Raw genomic sequence first — 21,943 nt, forward strand, 5'->3', positions numbered from 1 at the left:
CTGAAAACCAAAGGCAGCATGATAGCACAGAAAGCTGATCTCTGTGCAGCTGAGCTCTGTATTGATATGTGAACTGTGACCATCCAGAACAAATTTAGAAAGTTATGAAAATTGAATTATCTCTCAATGGCCTATAAATAACTATGAGCATGAGCATTGTACTGTACTGGCTGCTCTCTCTCCCTCTCGCTCCCCTACATTTACAGTATCCCTTATCCACCTCGCCCTTTCTTTTCCGTTCAGCACTTCGAAATGGCCTCGACTCTCGCCCCTCTCTCTCTGCTGGATGAGCCTGTTTTGGTAGAGAGAGTTGATTCTTCATACTTGGCTGCAGCTTTATGGACAATAAAGATCTGATTTCAAAGTCCAGCAGGGTGTTGGGCCTGGGGTCTTGGCTCACAGCTTTAGTCGCCTGCTGGGAGGAGACACTTCACAGCCCCTTAACAGATGGCCATTAACCCACATATAGATTCGTATTCTCTGTTATACGTATGCAAATTCCCGTCTTTCTGCAGCCTTGTGCTTCCTGCTATAGCCACTAATTGCAAATAACAGTTTAATAACCATTTAATGAATTTAGTCCTTGTTGACCCTCAAATAATCTAATTAGTTGTGATGCTATGCACAAATGTTCAACATCACAAGTAAAATGTAAATTTGTTCCATGAGGTGTCTAAACTGTAGCAGTTGCTCTGAGCGACACCACCGCTGGCAATTATGAGTTGCACCTCTAAACAAACCCGATGGCCTTCGCAAGCCCTCCAGACATGTAAACTCTTTTTCTTTACCTTCTCTGTAGATTCTCTGCGTGACAAGCGAAGGCGCTCCCTCCCTCCTCGCTCCCCTCCCATGATGCTTTGGTGACCTTCGACAGCTTTTCAATGTTAAATCCCCCCTTAGTCATTTCCCATCTCACTCTCACAGCTCAGGGTGAATATTTGATTTGTCCTTATAGTGTGTTTGATACATCTGTGGGGGATTAATTAAGTGTCGTGAAGGAAAACGCCCTGATAGACACGGGAGCTTTGCGAACAGCTGCCAACAACACATTTTTCAGCTGTTACATTCAGGCCTCTATAATGTTGTTTTTGTTTTCTGAGTTATTTCAGTGGGTGACAGAGAAGAAGCACTTAAGAGGTGACAAATGCTGGACCTGACCCGGGAACCATGTGAGGGTCCAGAAGAAAAAGTTCCTGCAACTGTTGAACGCATGAATCCAGCATCCCACTGATGAACCCAGTTATCTCTATGGCCTTGACACTACTCCTTGAGTTTGAGTAAAGGTCCTCACAATATGAGACACTTGGAATTTTAAACCACCTATATTCATGACAAAAGAAGTAAAAGAATATGTTGATGAACACATGTTCTTCAGTGTGCTTTAAACCTTAATGCATCCTCTTTGATGCTTTAGCATGCGAGCATTTCGGTGGTACTGAACATTTATAGGATACCCCTTTCATACCCAATGAGTCCTAGCACCTGTTACCAATGAAGCTATTTACATGTGGAATGTTCCAAATGGGTATTTTTGGACCATTCCAAAAGGAAGAAGTATTTTTGTTGTCTGTTTTCCAGCTCGTTTGATAAAATCTTGGGGAGGAGTTGTTGGATATTGCAGTTGCGACCGTCTCTGCATTCTCTTAAGATTGGCTTGTGTTCGTGTTGTGCACCTGCAGGTTTTCCTGCATGTTTGTGTAACTTCTTGCATGTGCGGCAGCCAGTGCAGCTAGCATAGCTATGGATTTTCTCTATGTGTTCATTTATGAGATGTGTTTTTCAATGTGTTCACGTAGATGTTGGTGTGTTATGAGCAGGCCGGTCGGGAGGATTATTGTGTGTTGCACTGACATTGGACATCGGACTTAATAACTAATAAACAAGTAGCAACAACAGTTCCATTTTATTGCTTTCATTTGGGTTTATCACAGATCTATATGAACAAGCTTTGGTCAAAGGCATGACGTATTCTCTCCCTCCCTCTCACTCTCCGTACTCCACCTCGGAAAAGCTAACAGGCCTAACCCCTGTCCTGCCACACCTATCATCCACAGGCTGCACACACACATTCCCCCTCTCACACTGCTTTCATCTGGGCGTGAAATGGATTCCTACTGTCTGCCAGAATGCACCACCTATCTCTGGATGTGATTCTCTCTAACCCTACCTACCCTTTTCCTGTCTCCCAGTGCCACATGTGTGTCCTTTTATTTCCACAGATAAATGCCTGGCCCACTCCCACCAACATATTCCCAGGGAGGTTATGATCGAGAATGGGTAGAAGTCCCATTGTAGCTAATATACGATACTCGAATTAGATCCAAATCAGAAACATGTGGAAGCTGCAACGATTTTAAAAACAAACCACAGACATCTTTGGAATCCCCAGGTGAAGGGCATGCTCCTGGAATTCCTTTATAACTGGCACACACACACACAAATGCGAGACACCACAGTATAAAATATTGATACCTCCTGTTGCCACATGATTCTACATGTCCATGTGCCCTTAGTTTGTTTTTAGAGTAGAAGGAACTGTGGTTATGCAAAATGATGGTCTTGTTACAGCAAGTAATGAAGGTGATTCCCAGTGCAGACAACAGGCTTTCCACAGAAACGACCTCATTTGGTGCGATTTAGAAATATTCTCCTTTTTTTCTCACAGGGTTGGTCCTGTGTCCGCTCAGCGTCACTATTATATAGTAATTGAACACACATTATTTGAATCACAACAATCTGCAGACAATCAGGCAGTTGACCAGTTATCTGGAAGAATAAATTTGACCTCAGTGAATCATTAGTTCACTTCAACCGCCAGGGGAATTTAAACGGTTCAAGTGGTCCCTGATAGAATCTCCTCCTGCAGCTCTGTATTTGTACACAAGTAGAGAGTCAGGAGGAAAACACGCAGCACGTTGCCTCTGCTTGGAACTCGGCGTTTTTGACTTCGAGGCGGAGATGCTTTCACTGTGTGTCTCCTGTTGCTGGAGTTATCCAGAGGACAGGCAAGCAACAGCCTCCGCTGCAACGGAACACAGAGATGCTGGGATATTTTGACAAAGCGTTCCAGCTGGGAGCTCGGCATCAGTGCGGTCGCTTGATCGCTTTCATCTGTCGTCTGCTGTCTGTCGAGGAGCGTGGAGAACTCCACCATCTGAAGCTTCCCGAGATATCCAGATGGGATGATCGTAGATGTGATGGAAGGATGCAACAGTGCCATGGAGGGAATAGCTGCCGCAAGGCACTGGGACGGTTGCTATTATCACTGTTATCAGGAGAGGAGGGAGGAGAGGGAGAGAGAGGGAGAGTGAGAGGAGAGAGAGAAGGGGAGGGGAGGGGAGGGGAGATGGAGAGGAGAGGAGAGGAGAGGAGAGGAGAGGAGAGGAGAGGAGAGAGAGGAGAGGAGAGGAGGGAAGGAGAGGAGAGGGAGGTGAGGGGAGGGGAGGAGAGGAGAGGAGGGGAAGAGGGAGGAGAGGAGAGGAGAGAGAGAGGATGAGGAGAGGAGAGGAGACGAGAGGAGACGAGAGGAGGGGAGGAACTAAGATGATAGATAAACTTTATACCAGGGTTTTCTGTCCAACAGGTGAACAACTGAAGCGTTCTCAAAGAGGGAAGAGATCAGTCTAATCTTAAAAGTAGCGGAGTGTCAGCCTCCTGTACCTGGACAGGGAGCTGCTTCTACAGGAGGGGGGCCGGATTGTCCTTGTTTGAGGCCTGTTGTACTTTCATTTTTAAAATGGTGGGAACCACAAGTAGCAGTCTATTCTGGATTTTCCGGACAGCCAATGAAGCAATCTCCCTTTCTAACTCCTGCCAGAACCCTGGTCACATCATTTTGGACCAGTTGAAAGCATCCTGTTAATAATGACTTACAATAGTTCAGAGGTAACCTGTGCATTATTCTGATTTAATATGCCCCTGATCTTTGCAATGTTAAATATATAGCAAACACACAGCTAGAGAACCGGTTCGGTGCCAGTAATTCATCAGAATTCATCAGAATTACCGGCAGACCCAGTAACTTTGTTATAACAGATCTTATCTGCGCTGCCATGCTCCCTATTTGAAAGCTCTGGGCCGTTTTACTCTTTCTTCTTTGTCCAACTCATGACCCCAGGCGTGCAGTGTTGAAAAGAGAGAGAGAGAGGGAACAGATGGGTAACACACACAGTCACACACACGCAGAGCTCACACACAGATTGACTCAGAGATATGGCGCGCAGATGACTTTTGGAATCGGCCTCCATTTGCCACGCAGAGAAAAGTGTCACTAAAACCCATCACTTTAAGGTTTCGGGGACTAGACGACTTTATTCATCTGCAATAAACTTTAAACTCCACACAGACAAACACGAGTGTAAGGACATGCAGAATGGTCCAGCTTAAATCTGTGAGCCAGAAGTCTCAGGACTCTTAAAACTCAGTATTGTTGCCACTAAGGCTAAAAAATAGTGCAGAGTTGCGTTTCTGCTCTTTAACAACAGTTTTAACACTATAAAAATGCGATTTTGAAAGTGGAACATCCTCCTATAATTGGCTGCTTAATGTTCATTCATTGTAAAAGACATCTTTGCGGAATTTTCATAGATTTTTACTTAACAAGATAAAAGGAATCTTTCAGTTACCACATGTTGTCTTCGTTCTGTTTCAAATTACGAAAAACTATCCGCGGCATTCAACTGTTGAAGTTCACACTAACACTGCGTATTGTGGAAAATACTGTGATTTACTGTCATTTGTCAAACGAAAACAGATGAGACAGGATTTCATCCACATTCGTCTCAGCAAACTGGACCCTGCCGTCGTGGGCTTGGGGCTGAAGTGGGCGGGGGTCAGACTGGAAAGTGCAACTAGTTTTACTGAACGTGTGCCTGGCAGTTAAACAGTGTTGCTGCCTCTCTTCCTCCCAGCGCGGATGATATTGAGTCAGGACAGTTTCCTGGATAATCTGAAAAAAAAGGGAAACAAAGACTGCTTTTGAACTCTGCAGCAGTCTTTATAATACAGTTTAAACAGAGGATACAGATACAGGATATTAAGACCTAATCTATTAAATAATTATATAGACTGTTTCTTTTTAAGACTTGAATGAACATGATCTGTGATCCACTGCAAAGACCTTTATCGTCAGTAGAGACAATTAAAATTGTCCTTCTGGAGCTGAGATGACACGGCCAAGATGCTGCTTTCAGAAATCACTGTTATAAATGCAGAAATCTGTTATAACTGTCCTGCCACATTATGTACCAATTATGTAACATACCATCCCGGTATTCCATTATCTATAAGTAAAACACATACCTGTCTAGGAGGATCACAGTCCCCAATAAAGACAGGGTTGAAGACATGCTGGAGGATGGACAAGCCTCTGTCCTCTGTCCCCCCTCCAAGATTACCGAAGGCAACAAACGTGTTACATCTAAGCACTGCATTATGTGATTTTTTATGTTTATTCTTCAGAACTCTGGTCTGTCCTGACAAAATCGTGCCTGTGAAACAGTGCAGTTATTTGGCTGATGCTATTACTCTTATATCAAATCCCAATCAGCTGGTTACCCTAGTACTTGTTTACATTGTGCAAAGTGAATCTAATATGTAGGATTCAACGTCAGCATGACACACCTGTAACGGAAGTGTACTGCCTCCTGCTGGACGGGGAGTAAAGTTCCAGAACAGGGAAAGATGTTGAAAAGATGTTTGGCCTGAGCCTTTTAAGAGTCAGATAAAAATATATACGGGTTGTTTTGAGTTATGTTTTACAATTAATATGTAAGATCAGGGAATATTTATGATTCATGACAATAACTCCGTTTTGTATTAAAGATCACGAAGGTCAAGATGAATGAAACGCCAACAAAAATGATTAAATTTTATTGAATGATATTATTTTGGGCTGATCATTCCCTTTATTTTCAAGAGATGAACGTTGGTGAGCAGATCTGAGTTGAATTCTTGTTTGTCCTTTTTATTTTTCAAATTTCTTTTTCTTCTACTGTGGCTTCTGTTGTCCCCTGTAAAAGAATGCAATGTGAATTTTCAATTTCTGATTATAATTAAGGTGTCAATAATTAATGAGCCAGTGTCTCTTGAACCTGTGAGAAGCGTGAGGAGGTGCTGTTAGGTCAAACTCCATTCGGACAGTTTCCACCACCAGGTTGTGGAGGGTTTTCAGAAGAACATCCTCACACATGTCAGGCGGTGTGTCAGCATGTAGCATGTTCTGGGGTTGAAGCTCGCGCCCCGATAGTTCTGCAGTTCCCTTTTTGTCCAGCATGCTGTGCTGTTGCGGCTGCCCACTTATTCTCCCTCCCTGCACTGTCAACCGTTGGGTTGTAGGCTGTGACGACATGTCTTGGTCCCGAGGTTGGCGGGGACTAAAGTTGAACGTAGTCAGTTGCTGCATAATGGCTGGTCCCGTGAGTATGTGCCTAAAAAGAGCCAGATGGAGACAAATTCATGATGAGACACACATTACAACTGACTGCAGAGCAGGTTGTTGTTGGCAGGATTACCAAAACAAAGAGGTGAGCAACTCCATGAGCATATTTCTATCAGGACCATTCGTCAGTTGGGGCAGAATCTTGGGGAGGGATGTGTCTGATACACTGGCTCCACACTGCTGAAAATTCAAGGACCTAAAGGTTCTTAATACAGCACAACACAAAATAATTTAGATAAAGTGATACCCAGTGTGACACATTTTAACCTCTGTTAAAAAAAACTTGCTATGGTCACTGAGTAAATCATATTTCACCCGTGAAGCTTATTGAATTGCTCTGGGAAGTGTTTGAAGCATTCCAAATGTTCATGGGAGCGCGCTGTGACCTCTAGGTGAATTAGGGCAGCTTGGGGGGGCTCTGGACGCATCAATAGTGCTGCTGCTCGCTGCGCCCGCCTCTGAGCTCTCTTGGCACATACGGGAACCACGGGGTCACTGACAGCAGCTGCAGTGATAGGAGGCAAAATCTGCAGGGGGAAAAATGAAAGTGCAGTGGCCATCAGGCTGTGCCGTGACAAAAAATAACACCTTCATTATTTGTACAGTAATCCAGGACAATGTACAATGTACAAAATACCTTGTACTTTTTGAGGGTGGGGTGTGTTATTTTTGTTGCTTCGGCTTTCTGTAACAAGGAAACGACTGGTGATGCTAAAGGAAGTCTGACGTGGTCAAAACTGGTTTGGAATTTTAAAAATCACCCATTCAGTGGAGTTTAAGGACAGCTTCTTGTCAGCGGCAGAGAAGTCGTGTTGGTGACCCACTTCCTCCCAGCGCTGCAGAGCCTGGAGATATGGAGTCAGGAGAGTTTCCTGGGTAATCTGAAGACAAGGGAGATGATGAAAACAACATAAACTGCATTTAAGGAACGCTGCCTCGAATATATGATTCATGGTGTTGTACCTGACAGATCACATCCAGCTGATAACACTTGGGGTGGTCAGAAGCAGTGAAGGTCAGGTCACTAATTGCAGTTTCCCCAGGAGTGAGAAAACCATCTTCTGGATTGATCAGCACAACCTAAACAAAGGATGATCGTTACACTATTATTTAGTATAAAGTTTGAACGGGGGAATAAAGACATATTCACAGCCTACACAAACGCCTTACAGCACCTGCTGATCATCCGTGACCCATTTATAATAGATCGTATCTGTACTGGAAGTGTTGGTCAGGCAGATAAGTCTTGAATACTGTGAGCGCACGGGGATGTCACCGAGACAAATGCTGTCCTGAGAGAGCGATGCCGCCTGTACATGCACAAAGAACCAAGGAAGCAATGTGATTCCGTTATGATGATCATCAAAAGTTCAACGCTGACTGAATTCAGAGGAACAAAATGAATGGAATAAGTAGGAAGACGAGAAGTGTTTGCACCTGTTCTGGGAAAGGTCTGCTCTGTACGCACTGCTCATATGACCTATTTGTGCCCCTGAAAGGTGTCTTGGAACCAAGTACCGGGGTTGTGATTCCACATCCTTCCAATCGAACCAGAATCGAATCCCTGTTCTTTATCTGGATTGGAATTTCAATCTGGGTGGGGAGAATAAGCAAGACTTAAATCACACACACAAATTAAAAGAAAAACAAAGGATTGAAATCTAATACCGGTGTTTTCACTCACCTGGTACATTTTAGCTTCAATTGGTGAGAAGATCCACTCCAGCATTACTCTCCGGTCAGGAAGAACTTCTCCTTCTGGATTGAGGCAGCGCAGAATCTGATGGTTAAAATTGTCCTTCTGGAGCTGAGACAACACGGCCAAGTCCACTTTGTAATGAAACGGCACCGCACAACCATTGTAAAGTTCAAGTATCTGCTGGAAAGAGAGGAAGAACAGCGAGTCAGACAACAACCACACTTTTGTTGCTATAGATGCTGCTTTCAGAAATCACTGTTATAAATGCAGAAATCTGTTATAACTGTCCTGCCACATTATGTACCAATTATGTAACAGTGCTCCCGTATTCCCTTATGTCATATAAGTAAGACACATACCTGTCTAGGAGGATTACAGTCCCCAATAAAGACAGGGTTGAAGACATGCTGCCTGGGTGGACAGACAACACAGAGCCCGTCTCTCTCCACTGTCACCCCCTCCAAGATTAACTTAACGTGGAGACATGGCACAAACACATGAAGGTAACTGACGTTTCAACTACATAAACACTACATTATGTTATTTTCATCTGGTAGTTTATTCAGATATAAAGTGAAACTGAGTTTCTTCTCACCAATAACTCTCTGCCATGTGACAGTTGAAAAACAACAGAAAGCTGGTCTGTCCCGACAAAATCGTGCCTGTGAAACAGTGCAGAGTCATTTGATGCTGATGCTATTGCTCTAATATCAAATCCCAATCAGCTGGTTACCCTAGTACTTGTTTACAGTTTACAAAGTGAATCTAATATGAAGGATTCATGACACACCTGTAACGGAAGTGTACTGCCCCCTGCTGGCCAGGCAGTAAAGTTCCAGAACAGGGAAAGATGTTGAAAAGATGTTTGGCCTGAGCCTTTTAAGAGTCAGATAAAGATATATACGTGTTGTTTGGGGTTGTTTTACAATTGATATGCAATATCAAACAATCTCAATGATTGATTTTGTAACAAAGACACATCTGACCTTTGACTCTGCAACATTTACTATTCCTGTATCAGCCCGGAAGCCCGACTTTATATGTTGGTCATCTGGAAATAAGAAGGCCCTAAAAATAACCACAAGTTCATGAGTATCCAGTGATTGTGTGAGTGGTGATGCAGCCAATATGTACGGTATCCATCAACATCCAGTAGCAGTATTTCTGTACAATAAAAGGAACTGGATGCATATCATACATTATGTTTTTATACCACTTGTATAATAATTACCAGTCCACACTCAGAGAACCCGGGTTGTACAACATCAAGAAAACGGTTGATGTTTCGGAATTGAGTGGCGCTGCATTGAACTTGAGTTCCAGGGCAGTGTTGTCGAAGCTGAAATGGCAAAAACGAATACCAAATTGTAACTAAAGCATTATTTTAGAAAAAACCTTACAAAAACCAAGCGTTATGTATGTGCTCAACCTGTGCCTGCTCGGAGGTCTCTGGGTCAGTTCAGCAGGAGACGGGGGAGAGAGCAGGAGCCCGTTGAGGCTGTCCAGTGAGAAGAGTTTCCACAGATGGAGCTTGCTAACATTGCCAAGACTACCACCACCGCACACATCAACCACCTGTAGGCTGGGAAACAAAGCTTGAGCTTGAACCTCACACACAGCCTGTAGAGGGGATAACACACATCCTAGAGGGAATAAAAAAAAATTGTAGAGTTATCACGCGGCAGCCTCCTATTAAGATATAGTTTGGGTGTTTCTTTACTTACCTGTGGTGCTCAGAATCTGATAACTGATTGTCCACAGGTATCTGGCTTGTCTACGTGGTTTAACAGTCAGTTGAACAGGAAGTTTGGAATGTGAGGCAATTGTTCCCTTCTCAAACTCCAGCTGTATAGCTAATAGATCAAATATAACTGGATAATTAAAGTTCGACTTTGGGACATTTTATTTTACAATTATACATTATTTTCCACAATATACTGTTGCCCAGGGTTCTTGTTGTTAGGCCCTCAGCTGTATCGATATGTAAGAGTGCAATTAGGACTATTTGTACAGTTCTATCCATTTTACACATAATTGAAGAAAATACTTTCTAAACAACATGTACAATCATTTAAAAAGTAACAACAGAAAGTACCATTTGGCATGGTTTTAGGGCCAGCAGCAAAGTTCTTATCCAGCACAGTCTCCGTTACAGAGAGACAAAATGAGACTGAACAGGGGCTCTGGTTCACCAGTGAAAGCTCAGCTGATCGATAACCTCCTGCTACAATCTCTCCAATATCCAGAAATGCTTTTTCTGCCTGGGGAGAAAACAAAATATTGTCTATATACATATTTTCCACACTGTGTGTTTGGTTCCACAATAATTCCTACCAATATAAACCCTTTGGAGCCCACTCCCGTCACATTAAGGATGAGTTCTGAGTTGTTACATCCAGGGGTGTGTGTTGGCCAAAAGGTGAGTTTAGGTGCAAATGTGTATTCTTTTTCTTCCAGTGGGCTGAATGACCACATTTGGACCTGAAAAGGTTATAAGCTGTCAAATCCATAGTTCTCTTTATGGGGTTCTTAGAATGGCATTTGTTGCTCACTGATTTGTCATTTGGATGGAGTTCGCCATGATTTGGCTGAACAATGATAAACCCCTGGTCTGGATCGGCAATGCTCCACTGGAATCTGTCATAAAAGAACAATCACAGAGAGCCGCACGAGGACGCCGTTATCAACGGAGGACCATTATAGACCTTGTGCACAGCACTGACACCATGCTAACCAACCGCAAAGGTAGGTGACTGAGGTTCCTGATACAATGGCGGCGTTGTGTACTTGAGCCCACCACCGTAGGCTGGAAATACAAGCTGCCATCCGCTTCCAGAGACATAGATGGTTTTTGCATCAAAATGGCAACTGTCAACACCTAGAAGAGTTTGAAACATTAAACATCAGAAATAACTGGTGTATCTGTTCTGTGTGCTCAGTATACTGTACCATGGCATTCTCAACTCCATTTAGCTGGAGGTGTATGCTAAACTCCTGTCCAGGACTGTCTTCTGTGGGGTTTGACCAGAGGGTGAGGATCTGGTGGCCCCCAGGGTAGATCAAACCACACCTGGGTGCTACAGCCACAGTTTCAGCCAAGGTACCATACATGTTGTGGTCCAGACAGAAAGTTAAAGGGCAGTCCCCACAATTTTTGAGGAGTGCTGTCTGATAGGAGCGAACATTAAAGGGCACGAACACCTACAGCAGACAAAAAAACCCACACATTTACATCACTGAATATTTGAACAGTGTGTAGTTTGGTATATTTCAGTGTATCATTTTAAATCTTTCATCTCCAAAAAAAAAAAAAAAGGTCTCACCACTCGTGAGGGCTCTAAAGAGCAGCTTGGGATAATTGGTTCTTTGACACGCTGAAACAAGCAGCCTATGACTCTGACATTAATGCAGTAAGGAGGGTACAGCGACTGCTTCTCATCGCAATGGGTTCCCTGCAGCATCCAGATATTGAGGCAAGACAGCACATTTATTCTAATGTTGACATTACTCAAGCGTGCAAAATACATGATTCAGATTAAAAGGCAATACCTGATGGTAGGCAAAGCACTCTAGCTGCACTGCATGAAGAATATTTGGTTGCTTGGGGTCATAGGTCACTATAAATGAAGTGCACTTCAGTGGCATCAGTTTACATGATGGAGGGAATATGGAGAACGGAGAATCTGATGCAGTAGTCCACACCAGGCTGGAAGAGCATCACGTGTCATAGTAAGAAGCCAAAACAAATTATGAGCATATAAATCACTGTGCATAGCATGCTGTATACCAGAGTTCCAGCTTGGTGTGGTTGGTGACAGAGACAGTCTGAGAAGATGACCAAGAAGCGCACACAGGGGATGACATTCTTATATTAAACATGAGATTTGTCGGCTCCACAGTCACAGCCGGAGATGTTGGAGTAGTAAGAGCCAGCGGACCACTGCACCCGAGGCAGGATAGATAATATTCCTCCATGGCAGATTTTTGTTCAGTGGACTCTGGTCTCTGCAACTGTGAATAGAAAAAAAGAAACAGAGGATTTCTGTTGTTTGTTCTATTGTTTCCTTAAAAAGCAATCTCTCTAAAATCTGCCTTTTTCTTGTTACCTTTTCTGATGGTTGTGTGGACTTTGAGTTACAGGTACCAAGCAAGGTGAGGAACACGGGCTCCTGAGGGGGAGATTACATAGATGTAAGGACTTAAATATATGTGCTGTGATCTCCATACTGCCTCCCACCATCCGCAGGATGAGACAGGGCACTCTTCGGTGATGTGCAGCAGGTTGTGTGGGCCTGTAGACTGCCTTCAGGCTGGTCTGGCTATGTGGGCGTACGATCCCACATGCTGGATGGATGTTAAACACACTGTGTGCATTATAGTCCAGGTCCCACTGGTAGACAGCCTCTGCAGGAGAAGAATTTATCAACTCCATTTGGTGCACACGTTCTTCTCCTTCCTCAACACAGCCAAAATCCAGCACAGGTGAGGACAATGAAATCTTTGGACCTGGTTGCAAAAGGAAAAATTAAGATTGTCTTCCTTGGAGATGATCTGTTTTTGGCCGTATGTGGGTCGTGCATGTGCTACCTATGCAGCCTCCACTGAGTTTGAGTAGCGTTTCAATCACTGCTCCTCTGCATTTTAGAGATAAGTACTGAATGGAGGATGAATCCACCACAGTAGGAGTGAAGATAACATTAGCCCACTTTGATCCACCAGGCACCACTTCCCCATCGGTCATGTCACAGGTGAACTCCAACCCCGTCAACGGTACCCAGTCAGTCAGCAGTGAAAGTGTGAAAGAAGTTGTTACCTGGGACAAGCAGAGAGAGAGAGAGAGAGAATAGAGTCAGGGCCCTTAGGAATTTACATTTGCACGTTATGTGGATGCGTATTGCTGTGATTCTCACTGGGGTGGGATTGAAGATTTCAATGGATTTTTGTGAACTTTTGCCAACGGCTACAGAGCCAAATGACAGCACTGGATCACACTGTTTTTCAACACCTGGAATTCGTAGCTGAAGACAAGGCATCTTAGCTGTAAAGCAAAGCACAGATGAGAATAAATAGACTGGAGTTCTTATTGAATTCTCCTCTCAGCATCATTGAAAACAACCAGCCTTTATGGACTACACCCAAAATCTACACTTCCTGTTTAGCTTGTTAGATACTGTACCTTCTCCCTCCAGCAACACCGTGCAGGACCTCTTTGCCTCATTGTTTTCTTCTCCAAACCAGCAGTGGGCATGTTCTCGGTGTACCAGTGCAGCTTGTGGCTGGAAGACCACCGTGATGCAACAGTTCTGTCTGGGACTTAAAAGGCCTTTCTCTGGGTGTAGCTGGAACGGAGGTTTACACTCCCACTGGAAAAAGGTCTCAAGTTTACTGCAGATGAAGGAACAATGGGAGAAAGAAAAAGCAGAAGAGAATAACAGTTTGATTTATTTTGGTAAAGATACACTTCCCTTGTGACAACCACCTCTGTGTCTTTGTCATATACACACCTCAAATTTCTGAGAAGAAACGAAGCATTTGTTGAGTGTTCAACAGCGCATTTTGGCAGCAGAAGAGACTCTGGCACCTCCAGGGCATGATGGGGAACTGTGGCACGAAGGCAGACTCTAAAGCTGCCACCTTTACATTGAAAGTCAATGCTGTCTTCATACTACAAATCAGCCAAAGCATTTACAGACACACAAATGGGACAATAAGATAAAATATGCTAACGTAACGCTATTGTTTAGAATTAAATTTAAAAAGAACATTCTTTTTTTAACAGTGGTGATTTTCATTATATTTACGTTTTGTTTGCCGAAGTAAAGAATGAACCACAAGGTCTGTGTTTTCTATTACCTCTGTTAACTGGAGAGGTCTAAATCTGATTGGAACTGAGAAAGTTGTCCCTGGGCTGATAAAGATTATCCCTTGAGTCAATACAGTGAAAACCTCAGTTGCTGGAGGCCTGGTTGAGAAAAGGAGGTAAAAATAAGGTAGACAGATGCACTGTAACTGTGTGGATTTTATAACTGAGAGTGAGCTTTTTGTATATAATCATGTGTATATTTACCTGACATGAATCATCTTCTGTTTACTGTGAATATTTTTTAGTACTAAGATCTTGGTGAGCTCCCCTTGAAGGTTCCAGTCCTCCCAGACCAGTTCTGGATCAGTTTTGAACCCAAGACTGGCGCTTCTTTGGCTGCTTGTCTGTTGCAGGGTCTTCTCATCCTGCTGCCTCTGGTGATGTGGGGGTCAATATTAAAAATCAATAGAGACACGATTTAGTTTTAACTAGAAATATTTTTTACGTAAAGCAATATTTTGCATATCACACCGCGATCTACGTATCGCTATCCGTTACTTACGTATAGCATTACTTTGACATCTTTCTCGGGGGAGAGTGGTTTCAATGGGGGGCCAGAACAAAGTGAATCAGGATCCTCATCGTCAGCTAGCATGACTAGAAAAGAGACAATGCCTTCATAATATTAACTGTAAAATATGTCTGGACCTTTGCATTCTGCGAATTGCAATAGTGAATAATGAGAGACATAAAGTGAGCAAAAACACCTAAAATATGTTTAAAACTTCACATTTTATCTGTTGATTGTGTTTGATTTCTTTTAATTCTGTCATGACGCCAATTTGTTGTCTTTGATGCAAATATCTTACCTTAATGTATTTTTTTTATTTTGTTCTATAGTTGCTGACTGCGTTTGAAGTTAACCAATACCAGTAGTACAGAGAACAGTGTGTTGCTTTGAACCCTAGGCCCTTTGATCTTTCATCATTGAAAGATGGAATGTCAAAGCTTCTTTTTTAATGTTTTGGGATGTATGGAAAAGGTGAAAGCGGTTTTTTTTTTCTTCCGCTGCCCTGCTCTCTGGGTCACGTGATTCCAAAGCGCGGCTCCGGTTTGGATGAGCGGCGCATGCGCGATGCGTCTTCCCTCAGTCTAGATCTGGGACTGCTGCGGGTCGCTGCGGGACGCTGCGGGACGCTGCGGGCCGCTTGCGCGTACTTTGAAGCGCGTGAAGGGCCTCACGGCAGCAACCGGCTGCGCGTCGCGGACAGTAACAGCAGAACGTTACATGCTTTCACGTCAGTCTCCAGCGCAGCAGCATAAGTTTGTCGCTCTTCGTTTTGAAGTTATAAGTTGCCCAGACGATTTGAAAAGTCGCAGGTTATAGCTGGGAGAAAAATCGTAAAAGAAGAATACCTGCTCGGTCCCGGTACATCTGGTGGAAAAGCCTCCAAACCGTTCCGTGTCAGGTAGAGCCGCGCTGAGTAGGTACTAGTGTTAAAGCGGTTTGCATTTCCGGTGTTACCACGGCAACAACGGGCCGTATGGAAACTGAGGAGGGACAATTGCTCTTCGCAAAAAGTTTGTTTCAATAAGTATTCACTATGGAACCCCCAAACTGTGTAAAACTGTATTGGTTCATAAAAATATGTTCATGGAGCAACTCTTGTATCCACTGTGAACATAATTAAATTCTTCACAAATTCAATCATGTATCTTTCCTTTTTATTTCATACCTACATTACACATAAACACTGTTGTTGCTTTTAATGTGAATATATTACAGTCTATGAAGTTAAATTATGACAACACAACACGCTTAACAAAAAATAGTTTTTCAGAAGAGAAAGACATGATGGCAACAATATTTCAATTTAAAATATATTACAAAAGGGTAGAGACCAAAACAAACACAATTACATGGACAGACAAACAATATTTGCCTTCTCTTCAATCAGCTCAATACTTTTAATATTTAAAGTCATCATAAAGCTCCATTATAAGGTTCTTTTCATAAATTAAATCTGAAAGTGGAATTTTATGCAATGCTCTCTGTGTTCTACCATCAAGTGCTATTACCAACATCCATGCAATTTACACATTTCTAAATAAATTAGATCTTCAGAGTGGGCATACAAGCTTGCATTTGTAGTCTTGCTCCGGAAAACCAAATATACAGTTAAGATTATGCATATTTATAAAGGCAGTTGGATTACAAGTCATTAACCAATTAAATACTTATATTTCTCCGAGAGCCCATCGTGTACATCTCAACACGTGTTAGTTTAAGAGCTCCAGACACACAATATGAAAGTGGGAAAAAAGATGTCCAATTTGCACTCCGATGTTTGTGCCCTGCACTGCTTTATGTATTGTCTTTTTAATAGAAAATAAATATTAGTAAATACTTGATGTTTTTCATGCTAAACTCCTGTTCTTGCTCGTGCCCCTCCCTCCTCCAGCTCCTCCTCTGAGTAAGAGCTGTAGTTCAATGTCCCATTCTTCAGAAAACCAACAGGGGGCAAAGATCCGGCTCTGAGTGCTGCCGTCTCCTCTTTTTCATCATTTTCCTCCCCTTCAAACTCGTCTTCATCTTCCAGGCTGGAGCTGTGTGAGTCATTCTGAGGCTTGATGCTGTGTACATCCACGCTCACATCGGTCAATGGGGAATTCAAGGCTCCTTGTTCTTTGCTTTTACGGCTTCTCTTCCACTTCATGCGCCTGTTCTGGAACCAGATTTTAACCTAATGGAAAGCAAAGTGAACAATGAAAGTGTTGCACATCTCCATTTGTGTGGGATTCAAAGAAGAAATGTGAGAGGGGGATGAAGAAGATACACAAGGCCCTGCCTTGAATGGACATAATACTCGTTACATAATTGTCTACTTATCTTCCACCTTTTGTTTTGTGTGGCCTGTAAAGAAAAATCCATCCATTTGAAAAGACAGAGTTGTCAAGCATGACCATATGAGACCATATGTCCCACAGCCTCCCTCACCTGTGTCTCAGTCAGCATGAGCGTAGTGGCCACCTCAAAGCGCTTTGGTCTGGACAAGTACTTGTTGAGCTTGAACTGGTTTTCTAATTCCAGCAGCTGCTGACTGGTGAAAGCCGTCCTGGGTCTCCGACATTTCCCAAGCAACCCTCCCTGGGATATGGCTACGTGGGGGAAATGCGTGGACAAAACAACAGTAGAAAAATGATATTCCCCTCAGTTTAGATAAGAACATAATGTGTATCTTGTGAAGCTGTTGTGCAGAAGTCAACATTTTAAGCAGACAGTGCTCCCACTGTTTAGATTCCTTCAGCCTGTACCTGTCATCTTGCCAGTACAGTATATCTCAGTTTATCTGAGGTGTCAGATGATATTACTTTGGAAGGGCAATAAATTACACAGGCCCATTATCCTAATGAAAACACTGTCGATTAAGTAGTACTGCTCTTTCAGGTGCTTCTCATGTGATAAATATTGTTATTTTATACAAGATGAATGTTCTTTAAGTGAGAAAAGTCAATATCACAATGTTGAATGAATCCCTGCGTTTGGCCTCTCAAACCCATGACCAAAATAAAACATAGTAAAATAATAAGTAAAAACATTTTTATTTTACTTGGAACAAGCATGGACATCCCTTTGTTAAATAAATATTAAATATGAGAAAGTTTGTTAAGATTATTGGTAATAAAAGTTGTAAAAGTAGGATTTTTGCAAGACCAAATTGACATAGCTGGAGTCTTCTTATATGATCTGCTTACCTCCATACTCTCCAACTCTGGGAACCATCATTCCAGATCTGAGCCAGTGCTCCAGCGGGAGCCCAGCGGCCATGGAAGCGCCCTTGAGTTGCTCTGGGTACGGCTGCAGCAGCTGTGCGAACCCGGGGTACATGAATCCCTGCGTTTGGCCTCCGAGGGCAGCCATAGGATACACGGAGCCGGGGTGAATTCCTAGTAGACCCGCTTGGTGCAGGGCACTGATGCCGGACGGGGACAGGTGGAACCGCTGGGATTTGTATTGGACGTCCTGGGGGGGTGGAGAAGAGTTTGTTTCTTTGGGGTTTGAATGAGGGGACGGCGAGTCGGACCCGCGCAGTGACAACGTGCTGCCGCCGGGGCTTCTGCGGTAGTAAACCCCTGAGGATGCGCCATCCACATCCGTCCTCGGCCCCGCACCGTGCGCCAGTAACGCGTCAATACGAAAGTTATTAGATTTCTCCATGGCGGCAGTCATTTTGCCCCACGACGCTTCAACTTTGAAAGTAGTGGCAGAAGTATTTCCTCTGGGTATTAACTGGATTTTGTCGGCTCTTTTTGTTGTAACAATTTGACACGAATCCGCCTCCTCCGGTTAACTTTATAGATCTTTAAATGTCGATTGGCAAAGCGAGGGACGGCCCAGTACGCACTCACTGCTCTCTTCCCTCTGATCTGCTCTTCATCCACGTGCGTAAAGAATGCGTAAAGAACTGTGGCCCACTCCAGTGTCGTGTGCGTAAACACTCCTTCACTCCCGCGTTGAAATGAAACATCAGCTAAAGGCGCAATAAAGTTTTCTGCTCTCTGATTGGCCAAGCAGCCTTAAAGGGGGGTGTGCTTCTCAAGGTTTAATTTTGGCCACTCATTTACTACTCTGACCTACTCTGATAAACTAACGGGATAAAAAAAAATTGTATTTTCTGGATAATTTGCGTAAAAAGGCAAGCTTTTCTTTCTTTCTTTCTTTCTTTCTTTCTTTCTTTCTTTCTTTCTTTCTTCTTTCTTTCTTTCTTTCTTTCTTTTTTGCTTGCTTGCTTGCTTGCTTGCTTTCACCACAAATATTATATCAGCTGTAATTGAGGTGTAGTTTTCTCACACACAAACACACATAAACAGAGACCCAAGAGTACACTGTGTTAATAACTGTGATGTCACTTTAGAGATATTCATTATTTTACAACTAACTCTTCATTACATTTTATTGCCAGCTGACGGTCACAGAAACAGAGAGGCTCTTATCAGCCGTACCTGCTATGATTATCAGTCATCACCACACTGTGATGCCGATAAAGAGGCAGTAAAGTGACAACAAACTCATTTCCCCCCACATGTGTGATTCCGACCGACACCCAGGCAAGCCCAGATCAGCACGAAGGATTCTGTAGAAAGCTGAAGTGTATTTTTTTTTATGTAAAAAGGAAGTTATCTGGAGCTAATTGAGCAGAAAATACACCAAGATAGCAAATTACTTTCAGTCTACTGGATATTACTTGATAAAAACAACTTAGTGTCAGGTGGGTCTAGTGAATTTCACATAAATGTGTATATGTTTCTGCCATAGCTTAACCAATAGTGATTTCCAGTGCCCAGTTTATAGAGGACTGATAAGGCGGCGTAAGAGGCCTGGGAAAACAGACCCTCTCACTTCAAAAACAAACACATCAACACCTGTTCAACATGCAATAAAGGAAACGGCCTGTGTGCTTACCTGTGGGACCATCGTGACTAATTATTATCGGGTTATTTTTATGTTTATTGAGTTTCTGAGGAAAGCAGAACAGACGTGTTGTAATTAGACCATAAACGGAAAAATAGTCGCCAGTATGGAGTTTTGTCTTTTGAATCATGCAGAAACACAATGAGGCTCTTTGTCGCCACTCATGAATCAGACAAGGATGATATTCAAGTTCCTTTATCAGTCCCGGCAATAAATCATAATGAGCTTTATATTACTGTATCCGAGGTGACATCAAAAGAGGAGCCATATAGAAGTGAAGGCTGGTGGAAGTTTTCAGATCAGACGCTTGCCTGTAATATGTCGATAAGGTTATCAGGGAGAGACACGATTAGCCTGAAGTTACAAAGAAATTCTGACTCATTTTGACAATGACATCTCAGGACTAATAGCACTTTGTCTGACATGGGTTCTGTAAGAACACGGCATTTAGAATCACGCCACTCAGAGGTATCATGGGTTCAACGTTGTGATTTAGGGCCATTGCCTGGTTGGTCATAATTATATTGAGTTTTTGTTCTTACAAACCATGAATGTAAAGTTCCAACTACCCACATGTGGTTTTGTGACGTTCAATCAGGACAATCACTTACAAGAACAATCGCTTATTTTTAATCAGGGCTACGTGGATGCTGGAGCGTATTCCAGTCCGGCCAGGACAGGTCACCAGGTCATCACACAGTCCACACTATTTACTCACACACTCACACAGAGACCAATTTAGAGTCATAGATCAACCTTTAGTCAGGAGGAAGCAAAGTTTGAGCTAAAAACCCACACTGAGATGTAGAGAATGTGAAAACTCCACACAGAACCGCCACAAAAATGAAGTGAATCCAGAACCTCCTGCGCTGACTGCTGCGCCACTCATTTTATGTTTAAATGTAGCTCATAAACAGCTCCGTTCGTGCCAGCATACAGTAACAAAGTCAATATTTACTTGGCATGCACTGTGGCTGCACATTAACAAGTCTTGAGAGTCCTGCATTTGTTTCATTTATGACTCAACTTAACAGATAAATTCTCAAAAAGGTCAGCACATTAGCAAGATTCAAATATAATTTGTCCCAGGACACTTCCAGAAAATCCCCCCAAAATCCCAACACGAAAGAATATAATACAGCCTGTTGTTCTGCTCCTGCTTCTCCTTTTCTTTTGTGATTTCAGTCCTAATATCTCCTTTTGCATTCTATTGTTGCAGCTATTGTGGTGTCCCATCACTGCTCAAATAGGCCTAATGGGCCATGGGGGAATAGGAAACTTCCTGGTTGATCAGAGGTGGGAGTTTGGGGTTGAAGGGTTCAACATCACTCCAAATAAGTTGATTGATGAGCGCCGTCACAACTGAGACTGCAGGCCATAATGTGGAGGACAAGAGGGTGGAGCGAGGGGGGGTGAGGGGAGGGGTGGTGGTGCTGAGATCGGATGATTATTACTCAACACAGTAAAGAGCAGGATGACAGTACAATGAGGGGCAGAAACAGAGGAGCAGAATAGCTAATTAGTCCTAAACAGTAGGCGTGTGAATGAGAGGAGGAGAGGGACACGAGTAGAGCTGGTTACTGCACAAAGACCTGGGAGGAGACGGGGTGGCGAGGTGGTGTCTGCACGGAGCACTTAAACATCTGTTGCTCTGTGGAGGGGGAACCAGACTGCTCGCTCTGGGCGGCACCTTTAAGTGACCGAACCCAGAAAATAGAATTTCAGTTTCCTGGAAAGACCCACTGACGTGGATCTAGTGGTGTTGTTACTGTTTTCTGGCTTGACTTGACACTTGTTCTTCTTTTGAAGATTTCTCCTTCTGTGCTGCATCTTAGCTTTTTGTCTGAAAGGAGACTGACATTTAACTGGTGGTTCAGGATGAAGAAATAGCCTTAGTGAGCTATCCAACTTGAATCATTCAACTGGAATCCAACCTCATCTGATGCTGGAATAACTGAGGAAGCATCAAGAGATGGTATTTATTAAAAAGGTCTTTATTTAATTATCATAATTGTCCCCATAAGGAGATAAACTCCTGCAATCATGAACCCTGCAGAACGGTTGATTCAGATGAATGTAAAGAGGAGGAAACTCAACACAATTCTTTTCCATGACACAAGCTGTTCTTGAGCTGTCACTCAAGGCCAACCAACAAAATCAATCCTGATGTGTGTCGTTTGTTCTCCGGCCGATGCATCCTTGCGCCTCGTACCCTCGTCTGTTTAATCTGGTCACCATCATTCTCCCCACACACCACCATTCTGCCGGTGAGGAGACAGTTCAATTAGCCTCAGCGGCCACGGACACACCCACCAATCCGTGTCTCCAGCCTTTAATCAGGTGGGAGCACGTATCCGCGTTTGCAGGGAAGTGTTGGGGCAAGCCGACGCGAGGAATCATAACTCTCCTCTCTCCTCTCACTCCTCGCTCTCCTCATTGCTCCAGAGGCAGAAACACCTCCACTCCTCCAGTGAGAGATAAAACAATAAAAAAAGGCAGCAGGGAGAGGCGAGAAGGTTATAGGTTCTA

The 21,943-nt window shown here is 43.3% G+C and overlaps 2 protein-coding genes across 3 annotated transcripts; both read right to left on the reverse strand.

Moving 5' to 3' along the window:
* Positions 1–5,855: 5,855 nt before the first annotated feature.
* Positions 5,856–15,470, reverse strand: cfap65 (cilia and flagella associated protein 65). Of its 2 annotated transcripts, none has more exons than XM_057047467.1 (35): positions 15,358–15,470; positions 14,504–14,598; positions 14,206–14,375; positions 13,992–14,100; positions 13,643–13,803; positions 13,315–13,523; positions 13,049–13,176; positions 12,726–12,951; positions 12,376–12,644; positions 12,245–12,307; positions 11,926–12,149; positions 11,688–11,844; positions 11,462–11,590; positions 11,088–11,339; positions 10,877–11,016; positions 10,691–10,775; positions 10,473–10,619; positions 10,234–10,399; positions 9,863–9,991; positions 9,568–9,781; positions 9,370–9,477; positions 9,125–9,206; positions 8,929–9,014; positions 8,734–8,800; positions 8,498–8,608; positions 8,124–8,315; positions 7,877–8,032; positions 7,615–7,749; positions 7,403–7,519; positions 7,201–7,320; positions 7,077–7,124; positions 6,755–6,966; positions 6,513–6,644; positions 6,093–6,428; positions 5,856–6,011 (listed from the first exon to the last, which is right to left on the reverse strand). In XM_057047467.1, exons 1-35 carry the CDS (start codon positions 15,374–15,376, stop codon positions 5,990–5,992), a joined length of 5,016 nt encoding a protein of 1,671 aa, XP_056903447.1. In that variant the 5' UTR covers positions 15,377–15,470; the 3' UTR covers positions 5,856–5,989. The 2 variants fall into 2 exon arrangements, with proteins under 2 accessions (XP_056903447.1, XP_056903438.1); XM_057047458.1 differs by having other exon boundaries at positions 8,124–8,318.
* A 174-nt stretch (positions 15,471–15,644) lies between these two features.
* LOC130533782 (motor neuron and pancreas homeobox protein 1-like) lies at positions 15,645–18,456 on the reverse strand. Its single transcript, XM_057047475.1, has 3 exons — positions 17,698–18,456; positions 16,940–17,100; positions 15,645–16,685 (listed from the first exon to the last, which is right to left on the reverse strand). The coding sequence occupies exons 1-3, from the start codon at positions 18,170–18,172 to the stop codon at positions 16,365–16,367; spliced, it is 957 nt and encodes a 318-aa protein (XP_056903455.1). The 5' UTR covers positions 18,173–18,456; the 3' UTR covers positions 15,645–16,364.
* Between the last annotated feature and the right edge of the window lie 3,487 nt (positions 18,457–21,943).

The sequence above is a fragment of the Takifugu flavidus genome, chromosome 1 (genome assembly GCF_003711565.1).
Source record: "Takifugu flavidus isolate HTHZ2018 chromosome 1, ASM371156v2, whole genome shotgun sequence".
In the NCBI taxonomy this organism is placed as follows: domain Eukaryota; kingdom Metazoa; phylum Chordata; class Actinopteri; order Tetraodontiformes; family Tetraodontidae; genus Takifugu; species Takifugu flavidus.